Source organism: Callithrix jacchus, chromosome 17 (genome assembly GCF_049354715.1).
Source record: "Callithrix jacchus isolate 240 chromosome 17, calJac240_pri, whole genome shotgun sequence".
Lineage (NCBI taxonomy): Eukaryota > Metazoa > Chordata > Mammalia > Primates > Cebidae > Callithrix > Callithrix jacchus.
In genome coordinates, this window is record NC_133518.1 from 71,727,581 (window position 1) to 71,751,864 (window position 24,284).

Genomic DNA, 24,284 nt, shown 5'->3' on the forward strand with positions numbered 1-24,284 from the left:
GTTCAAGACCAGCCTGACCAACATAGTGAAACCTCACCTCTATTAAAAATACAAAAAGTAGCCAGGCGTGGTGGCAGGTACCTGAAATCCCAGCTACTTGAGAGGCTGAGGCAGAAGAACAGCTTGAACCTGGGAGGCAGAGATTGCAGTGAGGGGAAATGGCGCCACTGAATTCCAGCCTGGGTGACAGAGCGAGACTGCATCTCAACACCACCACCAACAAAAAGCAATTGTGAAAGAAAAGGAAAGTGAACCTGAAGTTCAACAGTCAAATTTTCAGTCCATATATTTTGAATTGGCAAGGAAGAATCAATTCAAAATATAAACATATATATTTGAAAAGTGAGAAAACACTAAAGTAAAACAAGAATGACCCAGAATCAATTTTTAAAAAGGAAGTGAGAGTATACCAATAAACAATGGGTCAGAAATAAAAGCAGTTAAAAAAAAAACAGTTAATTACAATTGCTAAAAATAAAAATATCTTTGTTAAATTTAATTCAATGGGTAAGGGACAAAATGACATGAATCAAATAAAATGTATACATATACTTTTTAAAAGAAGCATAACAAAGATTTTATTCTTGACAATAAGGAACTTCTAAATTATAAAAGAAAAATAGGGGAAAAAAAGCACAATGAACAGAAAACAACATATAAGATTAAAAAAAATACTGTTTCAAGATGATAATAGTAAAAAACCCTGACCATACATAAAGTACATATATCAAGAACTGTTAGAAAAATGAATTTGACAAGAATCAGAATTTGTCACATAAAGATTTTTTAATAAGACCATAAAAAACTTGAATAACATAAATAAAACATAAGCTAGATTTAGTGATGAGCGAAGTACTCAATTCTCTGCCAAAGAATTCTACATTTGTAAATGCTAATAGACTACCTATATAAACTGATGACATGCTAGAACACAAAATTTCAAGGCATTCACCAAAAAATAAATCATACAACCAAATTCCCTGATCAGAATGTCATGAAATTAGAAAATAATGACAATAAGAACAAAAGCACCATCTAAAAAGGAAAACAATATTATTATACAATTCAAAGTTGAAATGGAAATTACAAATAATTGAGAACACAAATTAAAGAGAATGTGGTAAATTTAAATCATTGAGATGCTGCCAAAGTCAAACTCAGAAGAAAACCCAAAGCCTTATAATAATAAAGAAAAGGCAATGCAAACTGTCTAAAGATATTCCACAAAGATCTAAAAAGATAAAATGAGCCAAAGTTGAAAAATATATACATAAACTAAAAAATTAGAAAAATTAAATAATCTTACTAGAGTCAATAAAATTATAAGCTGAAGTTTATAAAGAACCCAAAATAATGCTTCTGCCAAGTATATATAAAAGAATGTATAACATTCTAATTAGAAAAAGTCAGCTGGATACAGTAGCTCACACTTGTAATCCCAGCTACTTTGGAGGCTGAGGCGAGAGGAATGCCAGCATTTCAGACTAAAGATTCAAGATGCCTAGAGTCTAAAACATTGGAAATGGTACTAGATAATCTTAAAGGCCAATAAATTCTAATAGCAGAACAATATATTAACAAAATATATAAAACTGGAAAAAAATTCACAGAATAGTTATTCATTTAAATGAATGCCAAAATCTTACTATTAACCACCTGAATCTAGCAGTATCTTAATGCACAACGGCCAAGCAGAATTTAGTTCCTGAATGTATAATGGATAATGAAAAAACAATAGTCATTTATAAAGATATTAAAGGGTTACCTGATAAAATTCAACATCGATTTCCAATCAAAATTTAGCAAAATGTTAATAGTAGAAAATTTCCAAAATCTAATATACTATATTCATAGAAACCCATTAAAAAATCATATTTAAAGTTAAATATAATGCCACCCAACTCAGGGATAAAACAATGATTTCAATGATTCCCACTATACTTCCTAACATTGTTACAAAAGTTCTGAATTAAGGTTGTCTACAATCTTAAAAAAAAAAGAAAGAAAGCTAAAACGGGAGAAAAAAGGATCATTTTTGAAGATTTTAAATAAGCAGTTTTAATTTTATTGGTGGAAAAGAATATTTCCTGGTAAGGCAGTATTAGGAATAAACTTAATTTTTTTAACAGGAAAGGCGAAACTGATCAAAGAACCTGAAAATAATTTAAGAAACAGACAACATATTTATGGAAACGTATTACATGAAAATGGCAGCATTTCAAGAAAACGCTACACTGTAATTCACCACATGCTACTGGGTCAATTGGTTTTGTATTGGGGGAAATAGCAAGTTAGAAATTCTATTTCACACGAAAATAAAATCCAGTTAAATCTAAACCTAAGAAAAAAAAACACAGAAGTTCTAAAATGATTGAATATTTTTGTGTAACTGTGAAATAGGAAAGGTAATGTTTTAACTATAATAAAATCCACAAAATGAACGTCTCAGTACATAAAAATGTAAAACTCTGATATATAACAAAAGAGCTTCTATAATATCTGAAGAAATGTCAGACTGTAGAAAATACCACAATACATACAACACAGTATATCCTTATGATATATAAAACGATCTTAGAAATAAGTGAGAAAAAATGTAGAGTATACACTGACAACCCATAGAAGAATTATAGAAGGAAAAAAAAAGCTTACATCCCTAATAATGCAGGAAATACAAAGTAAACTATGAAAATTTATTAAATTATAAAACCTTAAAGATACTGATAAAAGACAATATTGGTAAAGGGATGGAGAAAAAGGACTACAGGAAGAAGACTGCAGGAATGAGACTAGTGAGGATAATGGATAATATTTTTTTTTTGAGACAGAGTTTCACTCTTGTTACCCAGGCTGGAGCGCAATGGTGCAATCTTGGCTCACAGCAACCTCCACCTCCCGGGTTCAAGTGATTCCCCTGGCTCAGTCTCCTGAGTAGCTGGGGATTAAAGGCATGTGTCACCACACCTGGCTAATTTTGTATTTTTAGTAGAGACAGGGTTTCTCCATGTTGGTTAGGCTGGTCTCGAACTCCTGACCTCAGATGATCCACCACCAGCTTTGGCCTCCCAAAGTGCTAGGATTACAGGCATGAACCACCTCACCTGGCCTGGTGAGGATAATTTGATGGGACATCCTTAAAAGAAGACTAATTTAGACATTAAAAAGAATTATGTATATGGATAAGGAGAGCTGCCCAAGCACATGAAGTTTTAAAAAGAAGCTAGGGCCGGGCGGGGTGGCTCACGCCTGTAATCCCAGCACTTTGGGAGGCCGAGGTGGGTGGATCACGAGGTCAAGAGATTGAGACCATCCTGGTCAACATGGTGAAACCCCGTCGCTAAAAATACGAAAAATTAGCTGGACATGGTGGCGCGTGCCTGTAATCCCAGCTACTCAGGAGGCTGAGGCAGGAGAACTGCCTGAACCCAAGAGGTGGAGATTGTGGTGAGCCGAGATCGCGCCATTGCACTCCAGCCTGGGTAATAAGAACAAAACTCCGTCTCAATTAAAAAATAAAAAATAAAAAAATAATAAAAAAGAAACTAGGTTGGGCACGATTGCTCACACCTGTAATCCCAGCACTTTAGGAGGCTGAGCCAGGCAGATCACTTGAGGCCAGGAATTCGAGACCAGCCCAGGCCAATTTGGTGAAATCCTGTCTCTACTAAAAATACAAAAAATTTGCTGAGCATGGTGGTAGATGCCTCTAGTCCCAGCTACTCGGGAGGCTGAGGCGGTAAAACTGCTAAAACCTGGGAGGCAGGGTTACGGTGCACTGAGTTTGCTCTACTGCACTCCTGTCTGGGTGACAGATAAGACCTCATCTCTAAATAAATAAATAAATGTTAAAGAATATATTATATATATTTACATTTTCTATATGTGTAGCAAATACATTTATATAGGCACAGAATAGAAGTTTAGAAAAGTATACATTAAATGGCTAGAGTGATTAGTAACAAAGGAATAGAATTCAAGGGGAGAGATTTGTTTTTTCAAATCTTCTCTTTTAGGCATCCTCAAGATATGAATGAAGAGAAATACAGTCATGCCTCAATTAATGATGGGGATATATTCTGAGAAATACATTAGGCAATTTCATCATAGCATGGGCATCATAGAATGTACTTGCATAAGCCTATGTGGTATAACCTACTCTACACCTAGGCTGTATGTTACACCCTATTGCTCCTAGGCTACAAACCTGTACAGCATATGGCTGTACAGAATACTCTAGGTAAGAGTAACACATTGTTAAGTATTGTATATCTGAACATATCCAAAAGTAGTAAAGCTACAGTAAAAATACAGTATACTCTTATGGGCCCACTGTTATATACACAGCCCATCACTGACTGAAACTTTGCAAGATGGCACATGACTATAAAAACTTTGCCTTTTTAATTTTTTTCTGTAATATCTGTGACTATACACACATGTAACTATATACACATATATGTACTCATATGTACATGCATGTATATATTATATTCCATATACAAACATGTTTACTTTGTAATCTTCTGGTTCTATAATGACCATCTACGGCTTTTACTTTCAGAAAAATGATTCAAAAATACTTTGCCTTTGGGGTTCAAAAAGAAACCCAATGACTTGTTTAGGTACATTGAGAGATGGGGGTGGGGTGGGATGGGGAAAGGAGAGAAAGAGGAGGAAGAAGAAAGAAAAAGTGGGTGGGGAAAGTGGGGAGAAGGCAGCAGTGGAAAAGGAGAGAACAAACCTACCCGAATGATAAATCTGATTGCTGCACATCCAGAAGTTGCCATGACTTTTGCACTATTGGGGACCAGATTAAAAAGTGTAGGTACAATGGCTTCAGCGCCATGATCAAACTTGTTTCCTAAAACTGTTGAAAGGTGGCTACAAAGGAAGATGAAAAGTATTTTTTAATAGTTTAACATTAAGTACAGATAGAACTATATAATTTTAAATACGATTTTACTGAATTAGCTTAGGAATTTTTATTTTAATCAGTTGTAATTGCAGAAAAACAGACGAGAGAAAGGGAAACCTAGATACTACATATTCTCTTCTTTTCCCTATCTTTTAACTGGCTAGTCCAAAGTTGAAGTCTGGCATTTTTCTCATCTGTTTGCAATAGCACTTGAAGAAGCCATTTGATTTCAGAATTTATTAACTGTAAGGACACATCAGGTGAAATAATCAGCTCTGATGGTTCTGACCTTTGGTCTTTATCCATGAGATATTTCCATTTTGATGATCCATTATCAATCCTAAATTCAACATATTTTTACAAACAAATTTGAAATCTTAAATCAATGCTCCTCAAAATATTCTCCATTTCTATTAACAGTATCACCCCTTTTTAGTCATAAATACTCCCTAACTTCTCTGGAGTAGGATTTCCAAATCCGCAGTCAAAAATACAACTGAACCATATTTTAGTTGGGTAATCTTCAGGACATCTGACTTCTCTTTCCAACTGTGTAAACAACTAAATTAGCCTTTAATTGTATGATTTTAGTTAAAACAGGAGGGATATTGTAATCACTCAAAGTGTTGACAATGCTTGCAATACTGGTTAATTTCCATATGTTTATATGTTATTGAAAATATACGGTTGGGATAGAGTTAGCTCCAATAATTCAGGTTCTTGATTCGAAGAGGTCAGATTCAGACCTATTTACAAATGCTATTATGTTAGTTTTCCAATGTCTGAACTAACAGGCAAAAAGGAACCACAAATGAAAAGCAAGGAGGTATGGATATGTTTAGATGTTGTCTTCCTTTAAAGGGCATGAATTTTACTCCGGTAGGCAGGTAATGTACTTGGGAATCAGCTTGATCTTTACAAGCTTGTTGGGAGAGGCAGAGTCTAGAGTTGCCTTACTTTAGAGCTGGTTTAGTACTATTCCTATGCAATGGCCTTTCTGGGGTTTCTACTTACTGCCTTGGATGATCCCCAAGGTTTTTCCATTCTGGTTGGTCAGATCTTAAACCTCTCCTATGAGCTCTGGGAACTGTTTATCTTATAGCTCCCAAGCATTATTAGTTCCTTTCTTTCACATGGACAGGTTAGTGTGCAATCTATACTCATGAGTTCCCATATATAGATCTCTGTGGCTCTTTGTGTTTGTGTGTGTGTGTGAATCTCCCTCTTCCCTCCAGTATTCTGCACTGACAATTTTGACCACGTCAGCCTCTGAAAACTGTAGTATTTGTTTCCTCACCTCAGTGAGATTGCCTAGCTATGCTTAGGTTCCCCTCCCTTCCCCATAGTGCCTCCAGGTCAAAACTTACACTGTTCAACATTATTTGTATCTTTTAAGAATTCCATTCCTGCCCTGTCTGCTGTCTAGTATCTGGAAACAGGTGTTTTACATATATTGTCCAGTTTTCTGCAAGAGAGCTAGTCATATTGTAAGTGTATTTTTCATGGTTACGTTTTATGGATAATGGGTTTTCTTTGTTAGTTAGAGATACTGGATCATTTTAATATACTAAGACTTGTATCTTGCAACTGTGCCAAAGTCCCTTTATTATAATAATTTATCTGTAGATTCTCTCGCAGTTTTCTGCAGATAGTTATATTGTCTGCTAATAATGGCAGTTCTGTTCCTTTTCTTGCAATCCTTATATTGTCTTTTTTTCATTTCTGACTAGAATATCTAATATAATCCTGATTAGAAATATTGGTAGTAGGCACTGTTGTGTTCCCTATCTTCAAAGGAATGCACATGCAACAACACTGCTTAGATCAGAAATAGTAACAAATAGAGTTTAAGTTCTACCATCTTTGTATTGTAGAAGACTACAAACTTCAAGTTTAGATTTTGCTAATTTAATGATGCATGTTGTAATGCCAGGATAATTGCTAAAATACCAGAAATTAAGTGTTTACTATCCAAACTAGTAGTGAGAAGAGTGAATATAGCCAGTTTCCAGACCCATTCATTTTCATCTTATACTTGTAGAGTTAATGATCAAAAATCTACCAGCAGGCTTTAGATGCTTTAAATATCTTTATACCAACCTTAAATTGTTGATATAAAGAGCTTTTAAGGAATTAAAAAAAATCATACCAATTGAATCCTTACGTATAATAAAAATGATTTGGGGATCATATACTTTTTTGGCTATCTTGCTACTACTTGACTTAATGAGCACTGAATCAGTGAGTACTAAATTCATTCATAAAAAACACTTACCCTTTTATGATACTTACGCTACAGTAATGCAAGCTTCTCTAACCACCTGGGATCTAAGATCCTTGGCTGAAAGTTTAAGTGCTCCATCCAACAAGCGTAAATGTTGAAAAAAGCAATCATACTGTGCAGCTCCAGCAACAAGCAGTGATCGAATTTTCTTCAGCTGAAATAAAATGAATTTTCATTATTGACAAAAAAGGTGAAAGTGAGAAAAAAAAAGCTACCTAAACTACATTATTCAAACAAAAACTTTCTTAAAAAAAAAACATATTTAATGTTTCATTATATTACTATATTCTGACATTTTAGTAGCATTAAACATATCTTGTATATAAATATGCCAACAAAAAGCCGTCTGAAAAATAACATTATAGATTGTTATGAGCACAATGGAGAAATGTAATCTATAAGTACATCAATTGTAAAGTTTTAAGGGAATCTTTCTATTTTATTTATTTATTAATTTGTCTTTTAGTTTAATCTCCAATGTGATAATAGGGAGTCTTTCTTTTAATTGTGGTAAAATACACATTAACAAAATTTACTATTTTAACCATTTTACAGTATGGAATTCAGTGGCATTAAGTGCATTCACAATGTTGTGTGACCACTACTGTCACTATCTACTAAGGGAGCCTATTTTTTAAAATGTCAAATTTGGAAACCTTTAGCATTACTATATTTTTTGAGACAGTCTTGCTCTGTTGCCCAGGCTGGAGTGCAGTGGTGCTACTGCAGCACACTGCAAACTGTACCTCCCGGGTTCAAGTGGTTCTCATGCCTCAGCCTCCCCAGTAGCTGGGATTACAGGTACATACCACCATGCCTGGATAATTTTTGTATTTTTAGTAGAGATGGGATTTTGCTATGTTGGCCAGGCTGGTCTCAAACTCTTGGCCTCAACAGACCCACCGGCCTCAGCGCCCCCCAGCAGGAGTGAGCCACCTCATCTGGCCTGCTGCTGAATTTTTAATTTTTAAAATTTTAAATTATGGATACATAACACTTGTACATTTTTATGAAGTACACATGATTTTTTGATAAAAGCACACAATGTATAACAATCAAATCAGGGTAACTGGGGTATCCATCACCTCAAATATCAATCATTTCCTTTTGTTAGGAAAATTGCAATTCCACTCTTTTAGTTATTTTGAAATATACAATAAATTATTGTTAACTACAGTCACCCTATTGTGCTGCCTAACACTAGATCTTATTCTCGTTTAACTCTATTTTTGTACCCTTTAACTATCTCCTCTTTATTATCCCCATGCAACCCCCAACTACCTTTCTCAGTCCATGAGAACCATTATTCTATTCTCTATCTCAAGTTTCATTTTTTTTTAACTTCCACGTATTAGTGAGAACACGCAATCTTTTTCTTTCTGTGACTGGCTTATTTCACCAAACATAATGTCCTCCAGTGTCATCCATGTTGTCACAAACGACAGGATCTCATCCTTTTTATGGTGGAATAATATTCCGATGTGTATATGTACCACATTTTCCTCATCCATTCATTCACTGACGGACACTTAGGTATATTCCACCTCCTGGCTTTTTGTGAATAGTGTTGCAGTAAACATGAAAATGCAGATATCTTTTTGATATATTGATTTATCTTCCTTTTGATATATACACAGCAGTGGGATTACTGGATCATATGGTGGTTTTTAGGTGTTTTTTTTGTTTGTTTGTTTTTTTAAAGAAACTTCCATACTGTTCTCTCTGCATGTGGTGGCTCACGCCTGTAATCTTAGCACTTTGGGAAGCCAAGACAGGTGGGTCACTTGAGCCCAGGAGTCTGAGACCTATGTGAGCAATATAGGGAGACCCCCATCTCCACAAAAAATTTTAAAAAGATAAAGGTAAAAAGTTAGCTGGGCATGGTGGCATACCTATAGTCCCAGCTACTTGGGAGGCTGAGGTGGGAGGACTGCTTGAGCCCAGGAGGTCAAAGCTATAGCAAGCCATGACTGCACCACTGTACTCCAGCTTGGGAAAGAGTGAAACCCAGTCTCAAAATACAACAATTAAATTAAATAAACTAAGCTAAAATAAAGAACAAAACTAAACTAATTAAACTAAACTAAAATTTAAATTTCTATCAACAATGTACAAGTGTTCCTCTTTCTCAAGATCCTTGCCAGCATTGTTGTTTTTTGTCTGTTACTGCCTGTCTTTTAAATAAAAGTTATTTTAATGGGGGTGAGATAATTTCTCACTGAAGTTTTAATTTGTATTTGTCTGATACCAAGTGATGTTGAGCATTTTCCCACATACTTTGTTGGCCATTTTTATGTCTTCTTTTGAGTAATGTCTATTTAGATCTTTTGCCCACTTTTAAATCAGATTACTTACATTTTTCCTATAGAGTTGTTTGACTGACTTATAATTTGGTTATTACTCCTTTATTAGATGGGTAGTTTACAAATATCTTCTCCTATTCTTTGGGTTCTTCATTTCATTGACTGTTTCCATTGTACAGAAACTTTTTTAGCTTGACATGATCTCATTTGTCCATTTTTGCTTTGCTTGTCTATACTTTGAGGTCTTAATAAATCTTTGCCCAGACCAACATCCTAGGGAGTGTTTCTCCAACGTTTTCTTGTAGTAGTTTGATGTCTTAAATTTAAATCTTTGGTCAATTTTGATGTATGTATGTGGTGAGAGGTAGGGGTCTAGTTTTATTCTTCTGCAATGTGGATATCTAGTTTTCCTAGTAGAATTTAATGAACTGTCCTTCTCTATTGTATGCTCTTGGCACCTTTGCTGAAATGAGTTGACTATAAATGTGTGGATTTATTTCTGGGTTCTCTATTCTGTTCCACTGGTCTATTTATCTGCTTTTACACTAGTACCATGCTGTTTGGGTTACTACAGTTTTGTAATATTATTTGAAGTCAGGAGGGATGCCTCCAGCTTTGTTCCTTTTGCTCAGGATTGCCTTCACTCATTATTGTTGGTCTTTTGTAGTTCCATATGAATTTTAGGATTGTTTTCTCTATTTTTATGAAGAATGTCATTGGCATTTTCACAGGGATTGCACTGCATCCGTAGATTGCTTTGGCTACTATGAACTTTTTAACAATATTGATTCTTCCAATCAATATGAACATGGAACATATCTTTTGTTTTTTGTGTCCTCTTTAACTTCTTTCATCAATACTTTTATAGTTTTCATTGTAGAGATCTTTTACTTCTTTGGTTAAGTTTATTTATAGATATTTTATTTGTAGCAATTGTAAATGGGGCTAAACTTACAGTTTCTTTTTCAAATTGTTTACTGTTGGTATATAGAAATGCTACTACTTTTTGTACATTGATTTTGTATCCTGCAACTTCACCGAATTTTTTTGGTGGCATTTTTAGTTTTTTCTAAATATAAGATATCATCTGCAAACAAGGATAATTTGACTTCCTTTCCAATTTGGATGTTCTGTATTTCTTTAGAAGAAATGGATACATTTCTAGACACAAACAACCTACCATGATTGAACCATGAAGAAATCCAAAACCTGAACAGACCAACAACAAGACAGAAGTAGTAATTAAATATTGTTTAATTAAATATTATTTAAAAGTTCATAGTAAGTCTCTCAATAAAGAAAAGCCCAAGACCTATTTCACTGCTAAATTCTACCAAACATTTAGTGTAGAACTAATGCCAATTGTACTCAAACTATTCAAAAACATCAAGAAGGAGGGAATACTTCCAAACTCATTCTATGAGGCTAGTATCACCCTAATACCAAAAGCAAAGACATAACAAACAAAGAAAACCACAGGCCACATGCCTGTAATCCTAGCTACTAAGGAGGCTGAGGCCAAGAATTGTTTGAACCCGGCAGGCAGAGGCTGCAGTGAGCTGAGATTGCGCCACTACACTCTAGCCTGGGCAACAGAGTGAGACTCCACCTCAAAAAAAAAAAAAGAGAAAAGAAAAAGAAAACTACAGGCCAGTATTTCTGATGAACGTAGATGCAAAAATCCTAGAAGAAATATTATTAAGCCAAATTCAACAACACATTTAAAAGATCATTCATCATGATCAAGTAGGATAAATCCCAGGACACAAAGATGGTTTAATATACACAAATTAATAAATGTCACACACTGAATCAACAGAATGAAGGACAAAAACCACACAATATAGATGCCAAAAAAGTATTCAATAAAATTCAACATTGCATCAAGATAAAAACGCTCAAAAAAACTGGGTATAGAAGGTACATGCTTCTTAACATGATAAAAGTTATATTAAACAAACACAGAGCCAATATCATACTGAATAGGGAAAAACAGAAAGCCTTTCTTTCAAGGTCTGGAATAAGACAAGAATGCCCACTTTCAACACCTCTATTCAGCAGAGTACTAGAAGGCCTAGCCAGAGCAACTACATAAGAAAAGGCATTACTTTTTTAGTATTTGAGTGCCAGCTGTTATCCACATAAAAACCAGACATACGTTAATAAAATTACATTGATCAAAAGAGATATACACACTTGCACATCTGTGCTCATACAAACCCAGAAGCCAAAAGTCTACTTATCCTACCATTATTGTGTATAATTTCACATTTAACTCAGAGGTTTTCTAAAATTTAAAATATATCTTTAAAGTTAAATCAGATGCAAAAAGTTGTAAATGTAAAAAAAAAAAAAAAAAGCCTTGCTATGGTATCTTTGTATTTCCTGGCCATGACTGACCACAAATAACTGAAGACTTCCTAACAAAGACAAAACATGGTCCATTGTTCACAGGGTCATTAAAGCCTTATTTGTCAAAAGGCCCTGCCTTTGATTTAGTTAATCAAATGGAGATTTTCATGATCAGCCAGATTGGGGCCCTTCAGAGCAGAACAGTCTTTAAATACAGCCCTTTTCTCTGGCTTCTTGAAAACTCTGAGGTATTCATTTGGTATATGTAATTTGGTTATATAAACAATAAGTTCACAAATTTAAAAAATATATTGCTTACTGTCAATGCTAATATTATTTTAAATTTTATCAAATATTTTCCTTAAGGAATTTAGGCTCAAAATATTCTTAACTCAAAGATATCTGACCTTTAAAAATGAAATCACCGAAGAACTATTCATCACATTCACATGAGAAGAAAAAAAGCCAGATAAATGTACATCCTGCTGTGAATTTATGTTGATGCTATGAAAATACCAAGCATGCAGGTAGGTAAAGTGAACTGCTTTACTGGTAGGCCTTATGTGTCTTGAGGACAGTGCTAATATGCAACTGTATAAGTCCACAGAAAAGCCAAAGCCCTCTGAATCTCACACTTTGGTGATCCGTCAAAAATAGCACATGTGGTGAGGTTACCAAATGTGTAGAATAGGCACCATCTGATTAGCCAAACCAAAATAAAAATCGATCCTAAATCAGAAAATGACTATTATATCAATATATTCTCCAGAAAGAAATGTTACCTATCAGACACTCTATTTTGTAAGTGAATACTATATACTACTACAATTGAATTTCCATATTTTTAAAAAGGAACATCGAAAAAGAAAGAAAATAAGACAATTAAAGATAAAAAACTTACTGCATTGGCACGCTGATCCCAGTCATGTTTGTCATCTGACAAAATTTCCCTGATTTTATTTAATGTTTCTTCAAGTTCTCGACTAGAATAAATCTTAAAAAAAAAAAAAAATTCATAATTATAACAATGTTTCTTGCCAGGAACAATATCAAAATTATGCCCTGATGTTTAAAATAATCTTTCAACCAATAAGTTTATTTCCCTTTCTAGCACCATTTTTAAATGGAGACTAGAAATACATTATAGACAACAAGACAAAATGCTTTATTTTTCTTCCTTGTACCCTTTTTGCTGTTTCTTTCCTCATGAATAATTTCAAATATACTCTTAAAATGCTTTGTAATTTTAAAAGCAAGATGTGAAATATCTAAGAATTAATAAAATTAAGTCTAATTTCTCAAAATGACTTAAAGTATATAATTTATCTTATTGCATTCGTATACATATCATACAGTATTACCAAAAGGAAATGTTTTAAGTTAGTTTTGATTTTCTCTCCTCTGTCATGATAAACTATAGTCAAGACAGCTACATGTTTTGTTTCCTCTGGAGTCAATCGTTTGTCAAACTGTGATATACCATTAATCTTTCATTCATTTAACAAATATTTACATAACACAGAGGTACTATGCTAGGCAATGGGGAGACTATGGTTAACAAAAATAGACATGGTCTTTGCCTTATGGAGATTACGATCTACTCAGACAGATTTTAAAAATCAATTAATGTTGGGCACAGTAGCTCATGCCTGTAATCCCAGCACTTTGGGAGGCCGAGGTGGGCAGATCATGAGGTCAAGAGATCAAGACCAGCCTGGCTAACACGGTGAAACTCCGTCTCTATAAACATACAAAAATTAGCCAGGCATGGTGGCACACGCCTGTAGTCCCAACTATTTGGGAGGCTGAGGCAGGAGAATTGCTTGAACCCGGGAGGCGGAGGTTGCAACAAGCCGAGATCACGCCATTGCACTCCAACCTCGTGACAGAGTGAGACTCCATTTCAAAAAAAACAGAGATGAAGTGGACAAAGATGTAAAAGGAATAAAATGAAAGAACATCATATCAAAAACACCTACAAAGAAACAACACAACAGTGGATATAATCAACAGTGCTAAATACTGATAAAACATCAAGAAAAATCAAATAAAATATCCTAAATCAGTTGATTTGGTGCCTCAACGATGATCAGTGATTTACTCAAGACCTGTTTCAATTTAAGAATAGGCTGGAAAGAAGTGGGATGTAGTAACAAGTAAAGTTACAGAAATACCAAGTACAGACAACTCTTTTGGAAAAGCTGACTGTGAGGACCAAAATAAAAAATAATATATCTGGAAGATATGGCGTGTAGTGAGACTTGTTTTTTTAAATGAAGAATCCAGCCATATTAAGAGATAAACAGAAAGAGCTTGAACCCACATGAGATTACTGATTTTGTAAACGTGTTAAGGAAGCAGAAAATACTAGGCTTTGGAGCACTGGTGGAGGTGCTGACCTTTGAAGAAGAACCTTGTTCCTGGAGCAACAGGACAGAAGGAATGTACAATAGAGAAGAATGTAACAGAAAGATCATGTTCCCATTTGATGGTGGCTACTTATTTACCAAAGTAAGGCTAGTAGGTCATATACTGAGAGAAGAGAGGAGGACAGAGACAGGCTGATGGATAGAAAGGAAAGAAACATGTTTCATAGCTATATTAAGCAGAGAAACAACTTGATCACAGAAACGTAGTAAGGATATCAGATTGTTGAGGACTCATTTTATGTGAATTCCACTAAAAATCATGTGCTCTAACCTGATTTTCTCTAGCAGCACAGTTTCAGGATGTAGAGATAGCAAAAAGTTGGGAATCATCCACATTTGTAGTTTTGCAAAATGTGTATTAAAAGAAATCACTGGTTCATACTTTGTTATGAAGAAAAAAATAGATGAAAGGGGTTTTAGTAGATTATATATAGACCTACTGCAAGAAACCATGATATTAAAGGTTAGATAAGAAGAAAATCAAAGTGTAGATGAGAAGGAAAGTATAATTGAGAGATGATTAATTGAGAGTGAGTAGAAAAAACAATAGACTAAAGATCCTTGAAGTCGTGGAGAAGTAGTGGTTAGAGTACTTAAAAAAGCAAGGAGATCCTGGGCAGTGATGAGATACTTCAATTAATGATTTTGGAAACAGAATGGTAACACACAGATGACATCAAAATCCAATGTGTGACTATGAACTGTGTAGCTAAGGTGAAGGTAAGGAGGAGGTCTAGAAACTGAATTCATCAACGTGTGAAAATTTAGGAAAATAATAATAGCTGACATATACCTTTTGCACTTAATCTGTACTATCACAGCTATCCTTACAATAACCTGTGGTGTATGCACTAATAATTCATATTTTAAGATGAGATAACTGAAGTAGAGAGGGTTAAGTAATAAACCAAGGTTACACAGCTAATGTGGGAGAGCTGGAATTCAAACTAGACAGCACTGGAATGTTGGCCAGATCAGTACATGCCAATAATAGGGAGGCTGGCCAGAGAACATGAACCTCATACAAACGGGTATAGGAATAATGGTCACAAAATGATAAGGAGTGCAAGCACAATAAACTTATTATCAATTACTAAGTATGAGAGCCAAGAATAATAAATAGCTTCGTGTTTAAAGAGTATTAAAACAAAAAAAAGGACAGGCTGGGCACGGTGGCTCATGCCTGTAACCCCAGGAGTTTGGGAGGCTGAGGCGGATGGATCATGAGGTCAAGAAATCAAGACCATCCGGGCCAACATGGTGAAACCCCGTCTCTACCAAAAATACAAAAAATTAGCTGGGTGTGGTGGTGCGCGCCTGTAATTCCAGCTACTCAGGAGGCTGAGGCAGGAGAATCGCTTGAACACGAGAAGTGGAGATTGCGGTGAGCTGAGATTGCGCCATTGCACTCCAGCCTGGCGACAGATTGAAACTGTCTCAAAAAAAAAAAAATCAGATTCTAATCAAGGCAAGGACATTGAATGGATCCTTTAAAAATGGGGTTAAATACTTAGGGGAGTTGCTGTTTATGAAAAACATGTTTCCAAGGGAACAATGGAAGGTGTGGAACATTTACAGGGTGTTGAGGGTGGCCGATAGGGTCACCTGGAAGAAACCAATGAGTAAGTGTAAAATAGCTTTTTCCTCTCCATATAACTGAGTAGCCCTTGGCTGCCCATACCATGATGTTACCAGTCTGATAACAACATACCGAACAAAAAAAAATTCAAGTTCAACTAAGTTTTACTGATTGTTCCTACAACACTAATCTTTCCCTTACATGAAAGTCTGTAAAACACAAAAGGAGGATGGCATATGTTTTTCCTATTTTTTTTTTTTTTTTTTTGAGACGGAGTTTTGCTCTTGTTACCCAGGCTGGAGTGTAATGGTGAAATCTCAGCTCACTGCAACCTCCGCTTCCTGGGTTCAGGCAATTCTCCTGCTTCAGCCTCCCGAGTAGCTGGGATTACAGGCATGCGCCACCATGCCCAGCTAAGTTTTTGTATTTTTAGTAGAGACGGGGTTTCACCATGTTGACCAGGATGGTCTCGATCTCCTCACCTCGTGATCCACCCATCTCGGCCTCCCAAAGTGCTGGGATTACAGGCGTGAGCCACTGCGCCCAGCCTGTTTTTCCTATTATTTAAAAAGTATCTTAAAAGAAGAAAAAACAGGTATCTCAATAAAGGAAGAAAATACAGTTGAATCAGAAAAGTTTTTAAAGCTTTCTTGTAACTTTTTAAGATCTTAAATACTGTAAGGAAGACTTTTCCTTTCAGAGCTAAAATAGGTAATACAGGCAATGGAAGGTAGTTTGCAAGTAAAGCAACGCGAGAATATTTTCAAATAGACATGCTAAATAATATTCAGCACTCACAGCCATCATACTCGTAAAAATATTTTGAATAACAACATCAAGCGTTGGCAAGGATGTGATAAAATTAGAACTATCATACCTTTCTCACTGGAATTTTAACTGGTACAACAACCCAAGAGAGTAACATCTAAGTAAGCTTTATTATAACCATGTAATTCACCTCCTATATTTATGCCCTAAAGAAACTCCTACCTACAAATCATCAAGGACATATGTACAAAAATACTCATTGCAGGCTGGGTATGGTGGCTCACGCTTGTAATTCAGTACTTTGGGAGGCTGAGGTGGGTAGATCACTTGCCTGACTAACATACTGAAACCCCGTCTCTCCTAAAACATTAGCCAGGCATGGTGGTGGGCCGCCTATAATCTCAGCTGGTCAGGTGGCTGAGGCAAGAGAATCGCTTGAACCCGGGAGGCGGAGGTTTCAGTGAGCCAAGATTATGCCACTGCACTCCAATCTGGGCAACAGAGCAAGACTCCATTTAAAAAAAAAGAAAAATCAAAAAAAATTCATTGTGGCATGACATGAAATAACCAAAAATTAGAAACAACCTAAATGTCCATCAACAAGGCAGATAAATGAATTATGTTCTGTTCATACAATAGAATGCCATCTATCAAGCCAAATGAATGAACTAGAATCACAATTTTACATTGTGAAAAAATATAAACAACAACATTGAGTAAAGAGTTAGGCTGTACAATATTATGTACAACGTAACATTTATGTATCTTTTTAAGTCATGGAAATAATATTCTTATTTATGCATGTGTCAACTCTGACTACTTCAATTATGTCTATATGAATGACTTCCAAATTTCTATTGTCAACTAATCTAATATTCTCTGGGCTCCAAACACATTAATTAAAGAATCTGAACACTGCAATGTAATGTGATTCAACAATAGGATTCAATTTTATTTCAGCCTCATGGAAAATTCACTTGAAAATCTAATTGTACCAACAAATAATGGTTTGGTAATAATAACTCAAATATTTCATTTATAAAGCTATTTAAGGAAAAAAGAATTCTTAAAAAGGGACAGAGACAAATAATTAATTATAGGAGAAGGCACACAGGCACTATTCATGGGGAGTGCCACTGGTAGCCTTACCTGAATAGAAGGGACATCTGTAAAAGCTTTTATAAAATCATCTTCATCAACTGCTCCAGCGCCTCCTTCCTTAGAAGTACCTGCTAATTAAAAGAAAATTAATTTCCTAAGGTTTATTTTTAAGCATCTTAACATTAATGATAACATGAAAAATAAAACTCTGTTAACAATGAAAAGTATAATTTTGAGGAATATTCCATTTATAAAAAAGCATTTAGCTTTTTTCTGCCAGTGGATGCCGCCGAAGCAGCATCGTTAAAGTCTCTCTTCTCCCTGTGATCATGTCTAAGTCACAGTCTCCTAAAGAGCCGGAAGAGCTGAGGAAGCTCTTCATTGGAGGGTTGAGCTTTGAAACAACCCGATGAGAGCCTGAGGAGCCATTTTGAGCAATGGGGAACTCTCACAGACTGTGTGGTCATGAGAGATCCAAACACCAAGCGCTCCAGGGGCTTTGGGTTCATCATGTATGCAACTGTGGAGGAGGTGGATGCAGCCATGAATGCAAGGCCACACAAAGTGGATGGAAGAGTTGTGGAACCAGAGAGCTGTCTCAAGAGAAGATTCTCAAGACCAGGTGCCCACTTAACTGTGAAAAAAATATTCGTTGGCAGCATTAAAGAAGACACTGAAGAACATCATCTAAGAGATTATTTTGAACAGTATGGAAAAATTGAAGTGATTGAAATCATGACTGAGAGAGGCAGTGGCAAGAAAAGGGGCTTTGCCTTTGTAACCTTCAACAACCATGACTACGTGGATAAGAGTGTCATTCAGAAATACCACACTGTGAATGGCCACAACTGTGAAGTTAGGAAAGCCCTGTCAAAGCAAGAGATGGACGGTGCTTCATCCAGCCAAAGAGGTCCAAGTGGTTCTGGAAACTTTGGTGGTGGTCGTGGAGGTGGTTTCGGTGGGAATGACAACTTTGGTTGTGGAGGAAACTTCAGTGGTCGTGGTGGCTTTGCTGGCAGCCATGGTGGTGGTGAATATGGTGGCAGTGGGGATGGCTATAATGGATTTGGTAATGATGGAGGCAATTTTGGAGGTGGTGGAAGCTACAATGATTTTGGCAGTTACAACAATCAGTCTTCAAATTTTGGACCCATGAAGGGAGGAAACTTTGGAGGCAGAAGCTCTGGTCCCTATGGTGGTGGCAGTCAATACTTTGCCAAACCACGAAACCAAGGTGGCTATGGCGGTTCCAGTAGCAGCAGTAGCTATGGCAGTGGCAGAAGATTTTAATTAGAAAACAAAGCTTAACAGGAGAGGAGAGCCAGAGAAGTGACAGGGAAGCTACAGGTTATAACAGATTTGTGAACTAAGCCAAGCACAGTGGTGGCGGGGCCTAGCTGCTACAAAGAATACATGATTTAGACAAATACTCATATGTGTGGGCAAAAAACACGAGGACTGTATTTGTGACTAATTGTATAACAGGTTATTTTAGTTTCTGTTCTGTGGAAAGTGTAAGGCATTCCAACAAAGGGTTTTAATGTAGGTTTTTTCTTTTTCTTTTTTTTTTGCACCCATGCTGTTGATTGCTAAATGTAATAGTCTGATCGTGACGCTGAATAAATGACTTTTTTTTTAATGTGCTGTGTAAAGTTAGTCTACTCTGAATCCATCTTGGTAAATTTCCCCAAAAGTGTGAAGTTAGAATTTCTTCAGGGTGATGCCAGGTTCTATTTGGAATTTATATACAACATGCTTGGGTGGAGAAGCCAATGTCTTCAGAAACCTTGGTGTAGTTGAACTAATAGTTACTGTTGTGACCTGAAGTTCACGATTAAAAGGGATTACCCAAGCAAAATCATGGAATTATTGGTTATAAAGATGATTGTTGGCACATCCTATGCAATATATCTCAATTGAATAATGGTACCAGATAAAATTATAGATGGGAATGAAGTTTGTGTATCATCCATTATCATGTGTAATCAATAAATGATTTAATTCTCTTGGGAAAAAAAAAGCATTTAAAAAAATCTCCAACTTTCAGAAATGTCAAGGTACTCTGTAGTAGTCAATTAACTCTAAGGTACGAGGCTAGGCTGGTTGTAATATTCAAACTGTAAGAACACAGCCCTGAAACCCACCTCCCCATTCAGTGCACTAGGCAAACACACAGAAACATAAGTAAGAATAAACATTCTAAAAGTTGAACAGCAACTTAATATGACACTAAGTGTCAATAAATAACAGTGTGATGCAAAGGATCTGTGTATGGTTGGTCAGGAAAGCATTCATGAAAGAAATGAGAGTCTTGAAATTAAATTTATTCACATAAGCAAATCTTCCTTTATTGCACATTGGTAATAAAACAGCAAACTTGGTAGGCAGAAGTTATTTAAGAGCCAATAATTAAGCTATTGTCTTTCAGCTCCAAATCTGCTCTTCTATATACACTCTGCTTTGAGATGTTGAACCTAGAATTCAGTAAACCATTTTTCTCTCTGTTGATTTTAATGTTTCTTCTTAAACTCTGGCAATAGGGGGTGTTGGGGAGAGACTGGAAGCTAAAGTAAGAGACTGGTTTCTTCCTGCTTTCCATTCTTTGCAGTAGAATCCTAGCAACTCTGGTAGACCTCTCACTCTAGGAGCAGCACCTGATTCCAGTTTGCAGCTTTTCTAATAATCACTGAATCGGTTCACTGTGCCATCACACAGCACCAACCAGCCTCCACTCTCTTCTTAGAGGTCTGAGTCCCAGATCTGTAGAGCCCCTGGATTTTCATTTCTGAATATAGGCTCCTTCTACAATGTGACTCTCTGGCTCATCCTATCCAAAACTGAAGCCCCCAACCAAAACGTGGGGCAGAGTAACCTAGAATTATTGAGTTGAGACAAAAGAGGCTGACGGAGTTCTGACTGATGATTCCCCAGTGTCAAGCAGGAATAAATCTTCTCTGGAAGAACGTTTTTGGTAAGCCCAAAGGACTCCCACCAACTAAGTTCAAGCAATGAGTTAATAATAAAAGATCAAATATACAAGAAGGCAAGAGTCGCAGGGAGCAGACAACGATTTGATAACTGTTGATGTTAGAATTGTCCAATACAGATTACAGAACAGATGTGAATATATACGTTTAAAGAAATCAAGGATGGACTCACAAAGGTGGTGAATCAACAAGAGGCCATTAGGAATGAAGAGATGAACTTGGGAGTGGGGGGATGAAACAACCTGAATAACTGAATAATACAAGTTTAATTTTTTTTAATTAAATATATTTATTAAGAACAAATTAGGGAGCTGGAAGATACACCTGAATACATTCCCCAAAATGTGGCAAAGAGAAAAAGGGAAATGGAAAGACATAAAGAGATACAAAGGACATTATAAGAATATCTAATTAACATATGTCTACTGGGGTACCTGAAAGATACACTGGAGAGAACAGAAGAAAGGTAATATTTAACAAGAGATAACAGCTGTGAACTTTCCAGATTAATGAAACAAAAATATTTGTAAATTCAGGATGAGCAACATAACCCAAGCAGGATAAATAAAAACAAATCCAAACCCAGAACTTGGTGGTGTTACTGCACAACTCCAAAGATAAGAGACAGTAATCAGAGAAAACCACCTGGAAAGAAACAATTTGAACAACAGATTTCTCAAGTGCAATAGTGGAAGCAAGGGAAAATATATGAATAATATAAAGCAAGTTTTGAAAGAAGAAAACATTGGCAAAATATTATCTAAATTGAATACCTAGCACAATTTTTAAGACTACAAGTAGAAAGAATTAAATGCACATAAAAAGAATATAACAAAATCATTACTAAAGTGCTATGATGGTATCAGGGAGTGGCAAACTTTTCTATAAAGGATCACATAGCAATATCTTAGGCTTCAAGGGCCATTATGGTCTCTGCTGCAATTACTCAACTCTGCAAATGAATGAGTGTGTCTGTGTTTCAATAAAACTTTATTTACAAAACCAGATAAGTAGCCAGATTTGGCCTGCCAGGTGTAGTTGTCACACTATGGGATAGACAGAAAACCCAAAAAATATCCTTTGACGAACAAAGGATAAAAAATTTCAATAAGAAGAAATACGTTCAAGAGATCTATTGTAGAGCATGACTACAGTTAACAATGTATTCTATTCTTGAAAATTGGTGAGAGAGATTTTATGTATTCTCACCATTAAAAAATGAAGTGAGATAATGTATATATATTAATTGTTCAATTTAGCCATTCTAAAATAGATACAGACGATCCAAGATGGCCGATCACTAACATCCCGGGATTGCAGCTCTCAGGGAAGGCGCGGAGAACTAGAGGACGCCACACTTTCAGACAAATTCTGGTCGCTCACGGAGCAGAAGAACCCCCAGTGGAGGAAAAACACGGGTGGCCAGCGCGACTCTCGTGGCCGGCGCAGCGGTTCCGCCGGCACCTCAGCGCAGCAGCTCTCTGAGCAGAGTAAACAGGTTCGGAGGACCCGGACGGGTCCCCAGCAGGACACCAGAACCCAGCGCAGTGGCTGTGACGGCACCTCGGCGCGGCAGTGCTCGGCGCAGAGTAAACGGGACCAGTTCCCCTTCTGACCGAGGTTTGGAGCCCCGGGAAGGCAGAGTCGCCTACTACGTACACAAGAAGGAAGCCAGACAGGAGAATCCTGGGCAGAAAAGCACCATCAGTTTTAACGCCGCTGCTCTGGCCCTGGGAACTAACAACCTGGACGCCCACTCAAGAGACCTAATCTGAAAGTTGGTAATTTCAAAGATGACAGGAGGATAAATTTACAATGACGGGAAGAAACCAGCGTAAAAAAGCTGAGAATACTCAAAGTCAGAACGCCTCTCTCTCTAAAGATGATCACAGTTCCACATCAACAATGGAACAAGGCTTGATGGAGAACGAGCGCATCCTGATGACAGAATCACTCTTCAAGGAATGGATAATAACACACTTCGGTGAGTTAAAAGACCATGTTGTAGCCCAACGTAAAGAAACTAGGAACTTTGAAAAAAGGTTTGATGAAATCCTATTGAGAATAGACAACTTAGAGAGGAGTATGAGTGAATTAATGGAACTGAAGAATACAATACAGGAACTCTGAGAAGTATGCACAGGTTTAAACACTCGAATTGTTCAAGCAGAAGAAGGGATATCAGAGGTCAAAGTCCAACTTAATGAAATAAAACGTGAAGAAAAGATTAGAGAAAAAAGGATAAAAAGGAATGAGCAAAGTCTTGAAGAAATGTAGCACTATGTGAAAAGACCAAATTTAGGTTTGATAGGTGTACCTGAATGCGACGGAGAGAATGAATCCAAGCTGGAAAATACCCTTCAGGATATTATTCAAGAAAAATTTCCTAAACTAGCAAAGCAGGTCAAAACTCAACCCCAGGTAATACAGAGAACACCACAAAGATATTCCTCAAGAAGAGCAACCCCAAGGCACATAATCGTTAGATTCACCAGGGTTGAAACGAAGGAGAAAATACTAAGGGCAGCCAGAGAGAAAGGTCAGGTTACCCACAAAGGCAAGCCTATCAGACTTACAGCAGATCTCTCAGCAGAAACTCTACAAGCCAGAAGAGAGTGGGGGCCAATATTCGACATCCTCAAAGAACAGAACCTTCAGCCCAGAATTTCATATCCAGCCAAACTAAGCTTCACAACTGAAGGAAAAAGAAAATCTTTTATGAACAAGCAAGAACTCAGAGATTTTATTACCACCAGGCCTGCTTTACAAGAGCTTCTGAAAGAAGCATTACACACAGAAAGAAACAACCAGTATTAGCCTTTCTAAATATACACCAAAAAGTAAAGAGCACCAACATAAAGAAGAATTTACACCAACGAATGGATAAAACAGCCAGTCAACATCAACTGGCAGTAACCCTAAATTTAAATTGACTAAATCCCCCAATCAAAAGACACAGCCAAACCCCAATGGCATGTTACATCCAGACCTGTTTCACATGCAAGGATACACAAAGACTCAAAACAAAGGGATGGAGAAAGATTTACCAACCAAATGGAGAGCAAAAATAAATAATAAATAAATAAAAAGCAGGAGTTGCAAATCTCGTATCAGATAAAATAGATTTTAAAGCAACAAAGACATAGTGGTAAAAGGATCAATGCAACAACAAGAGCTAACGATCCTAACACCCAGATACATAGAGACTTAGACTCAGTGAGACAGAAAATTAATAAGAATATCAAGGACTCAAACTCAGATCCGGAACAAGTAAACTTCATAAATATTTATAGAGCTCTCCACTTCAAATACACAAAATATACATTCTTGTCAAGACCACATCACACCTACCCATAAGCTTAAATGAAACATTGATTGGCCATCATTAATACCCAATTTTTTTCAAAATAAAGCAATATTTCCATTTACTCTCCCTCTTTCTCTTCCTCTTTCTTCCTCTCCTTTACCTGTTTTTTTTCTTTCCTTCTCTCAAAAAAAAAAATAGATACATATTTCAAAATATGTGGTACACAATAAATATAATTTTAGTTGTATACACATGCACA

The 24,284-nt window shown here is 36.3% G+C and overlaps 1 protein-coding gene across 50 annotated transcripts in view; it reads right to left on the bottom strand.

Annotated features, from left to right (window-relative positions):
• Positions 1-24,284, bottom strand: part of CLASP2 (cytoplasmic linker associated protein 2) — a 246,743-nt gene that overhangs the window by 129,919 nt on the left and 92,540 nt on the right. For 26 of the 50 annotated variants that reach the window (XM_035278612.3, XM_035278615.3, XM_035278610.3 and 23 more), the window contains 4 exons: positions 17,780-17,862; positions 12,756-12,848; positions 7,208-7,353; positions 4,746-4,881 (listed from right to left, as the gene is read on the bottom strand). In XM_035278612.3, the coding sequence (XP_035134503.1) occupies positions 4,746-4,881; positions 7,208-7,353; positions 12,756-12,848; positions 17,780-17,862 (458 nt within the window). The remainder of the gene's footprint in view (positions 1-4,745; positions 4,882-7,207; positions 7,354-12,755; positions 12,849-17,779; positions 17,863-24,284) is intronic. The other 24 variants (XM_035278616.3, XM_035278611.3, XM_035278606.3 and 21 more) reach the window with 1 other exon arrangement.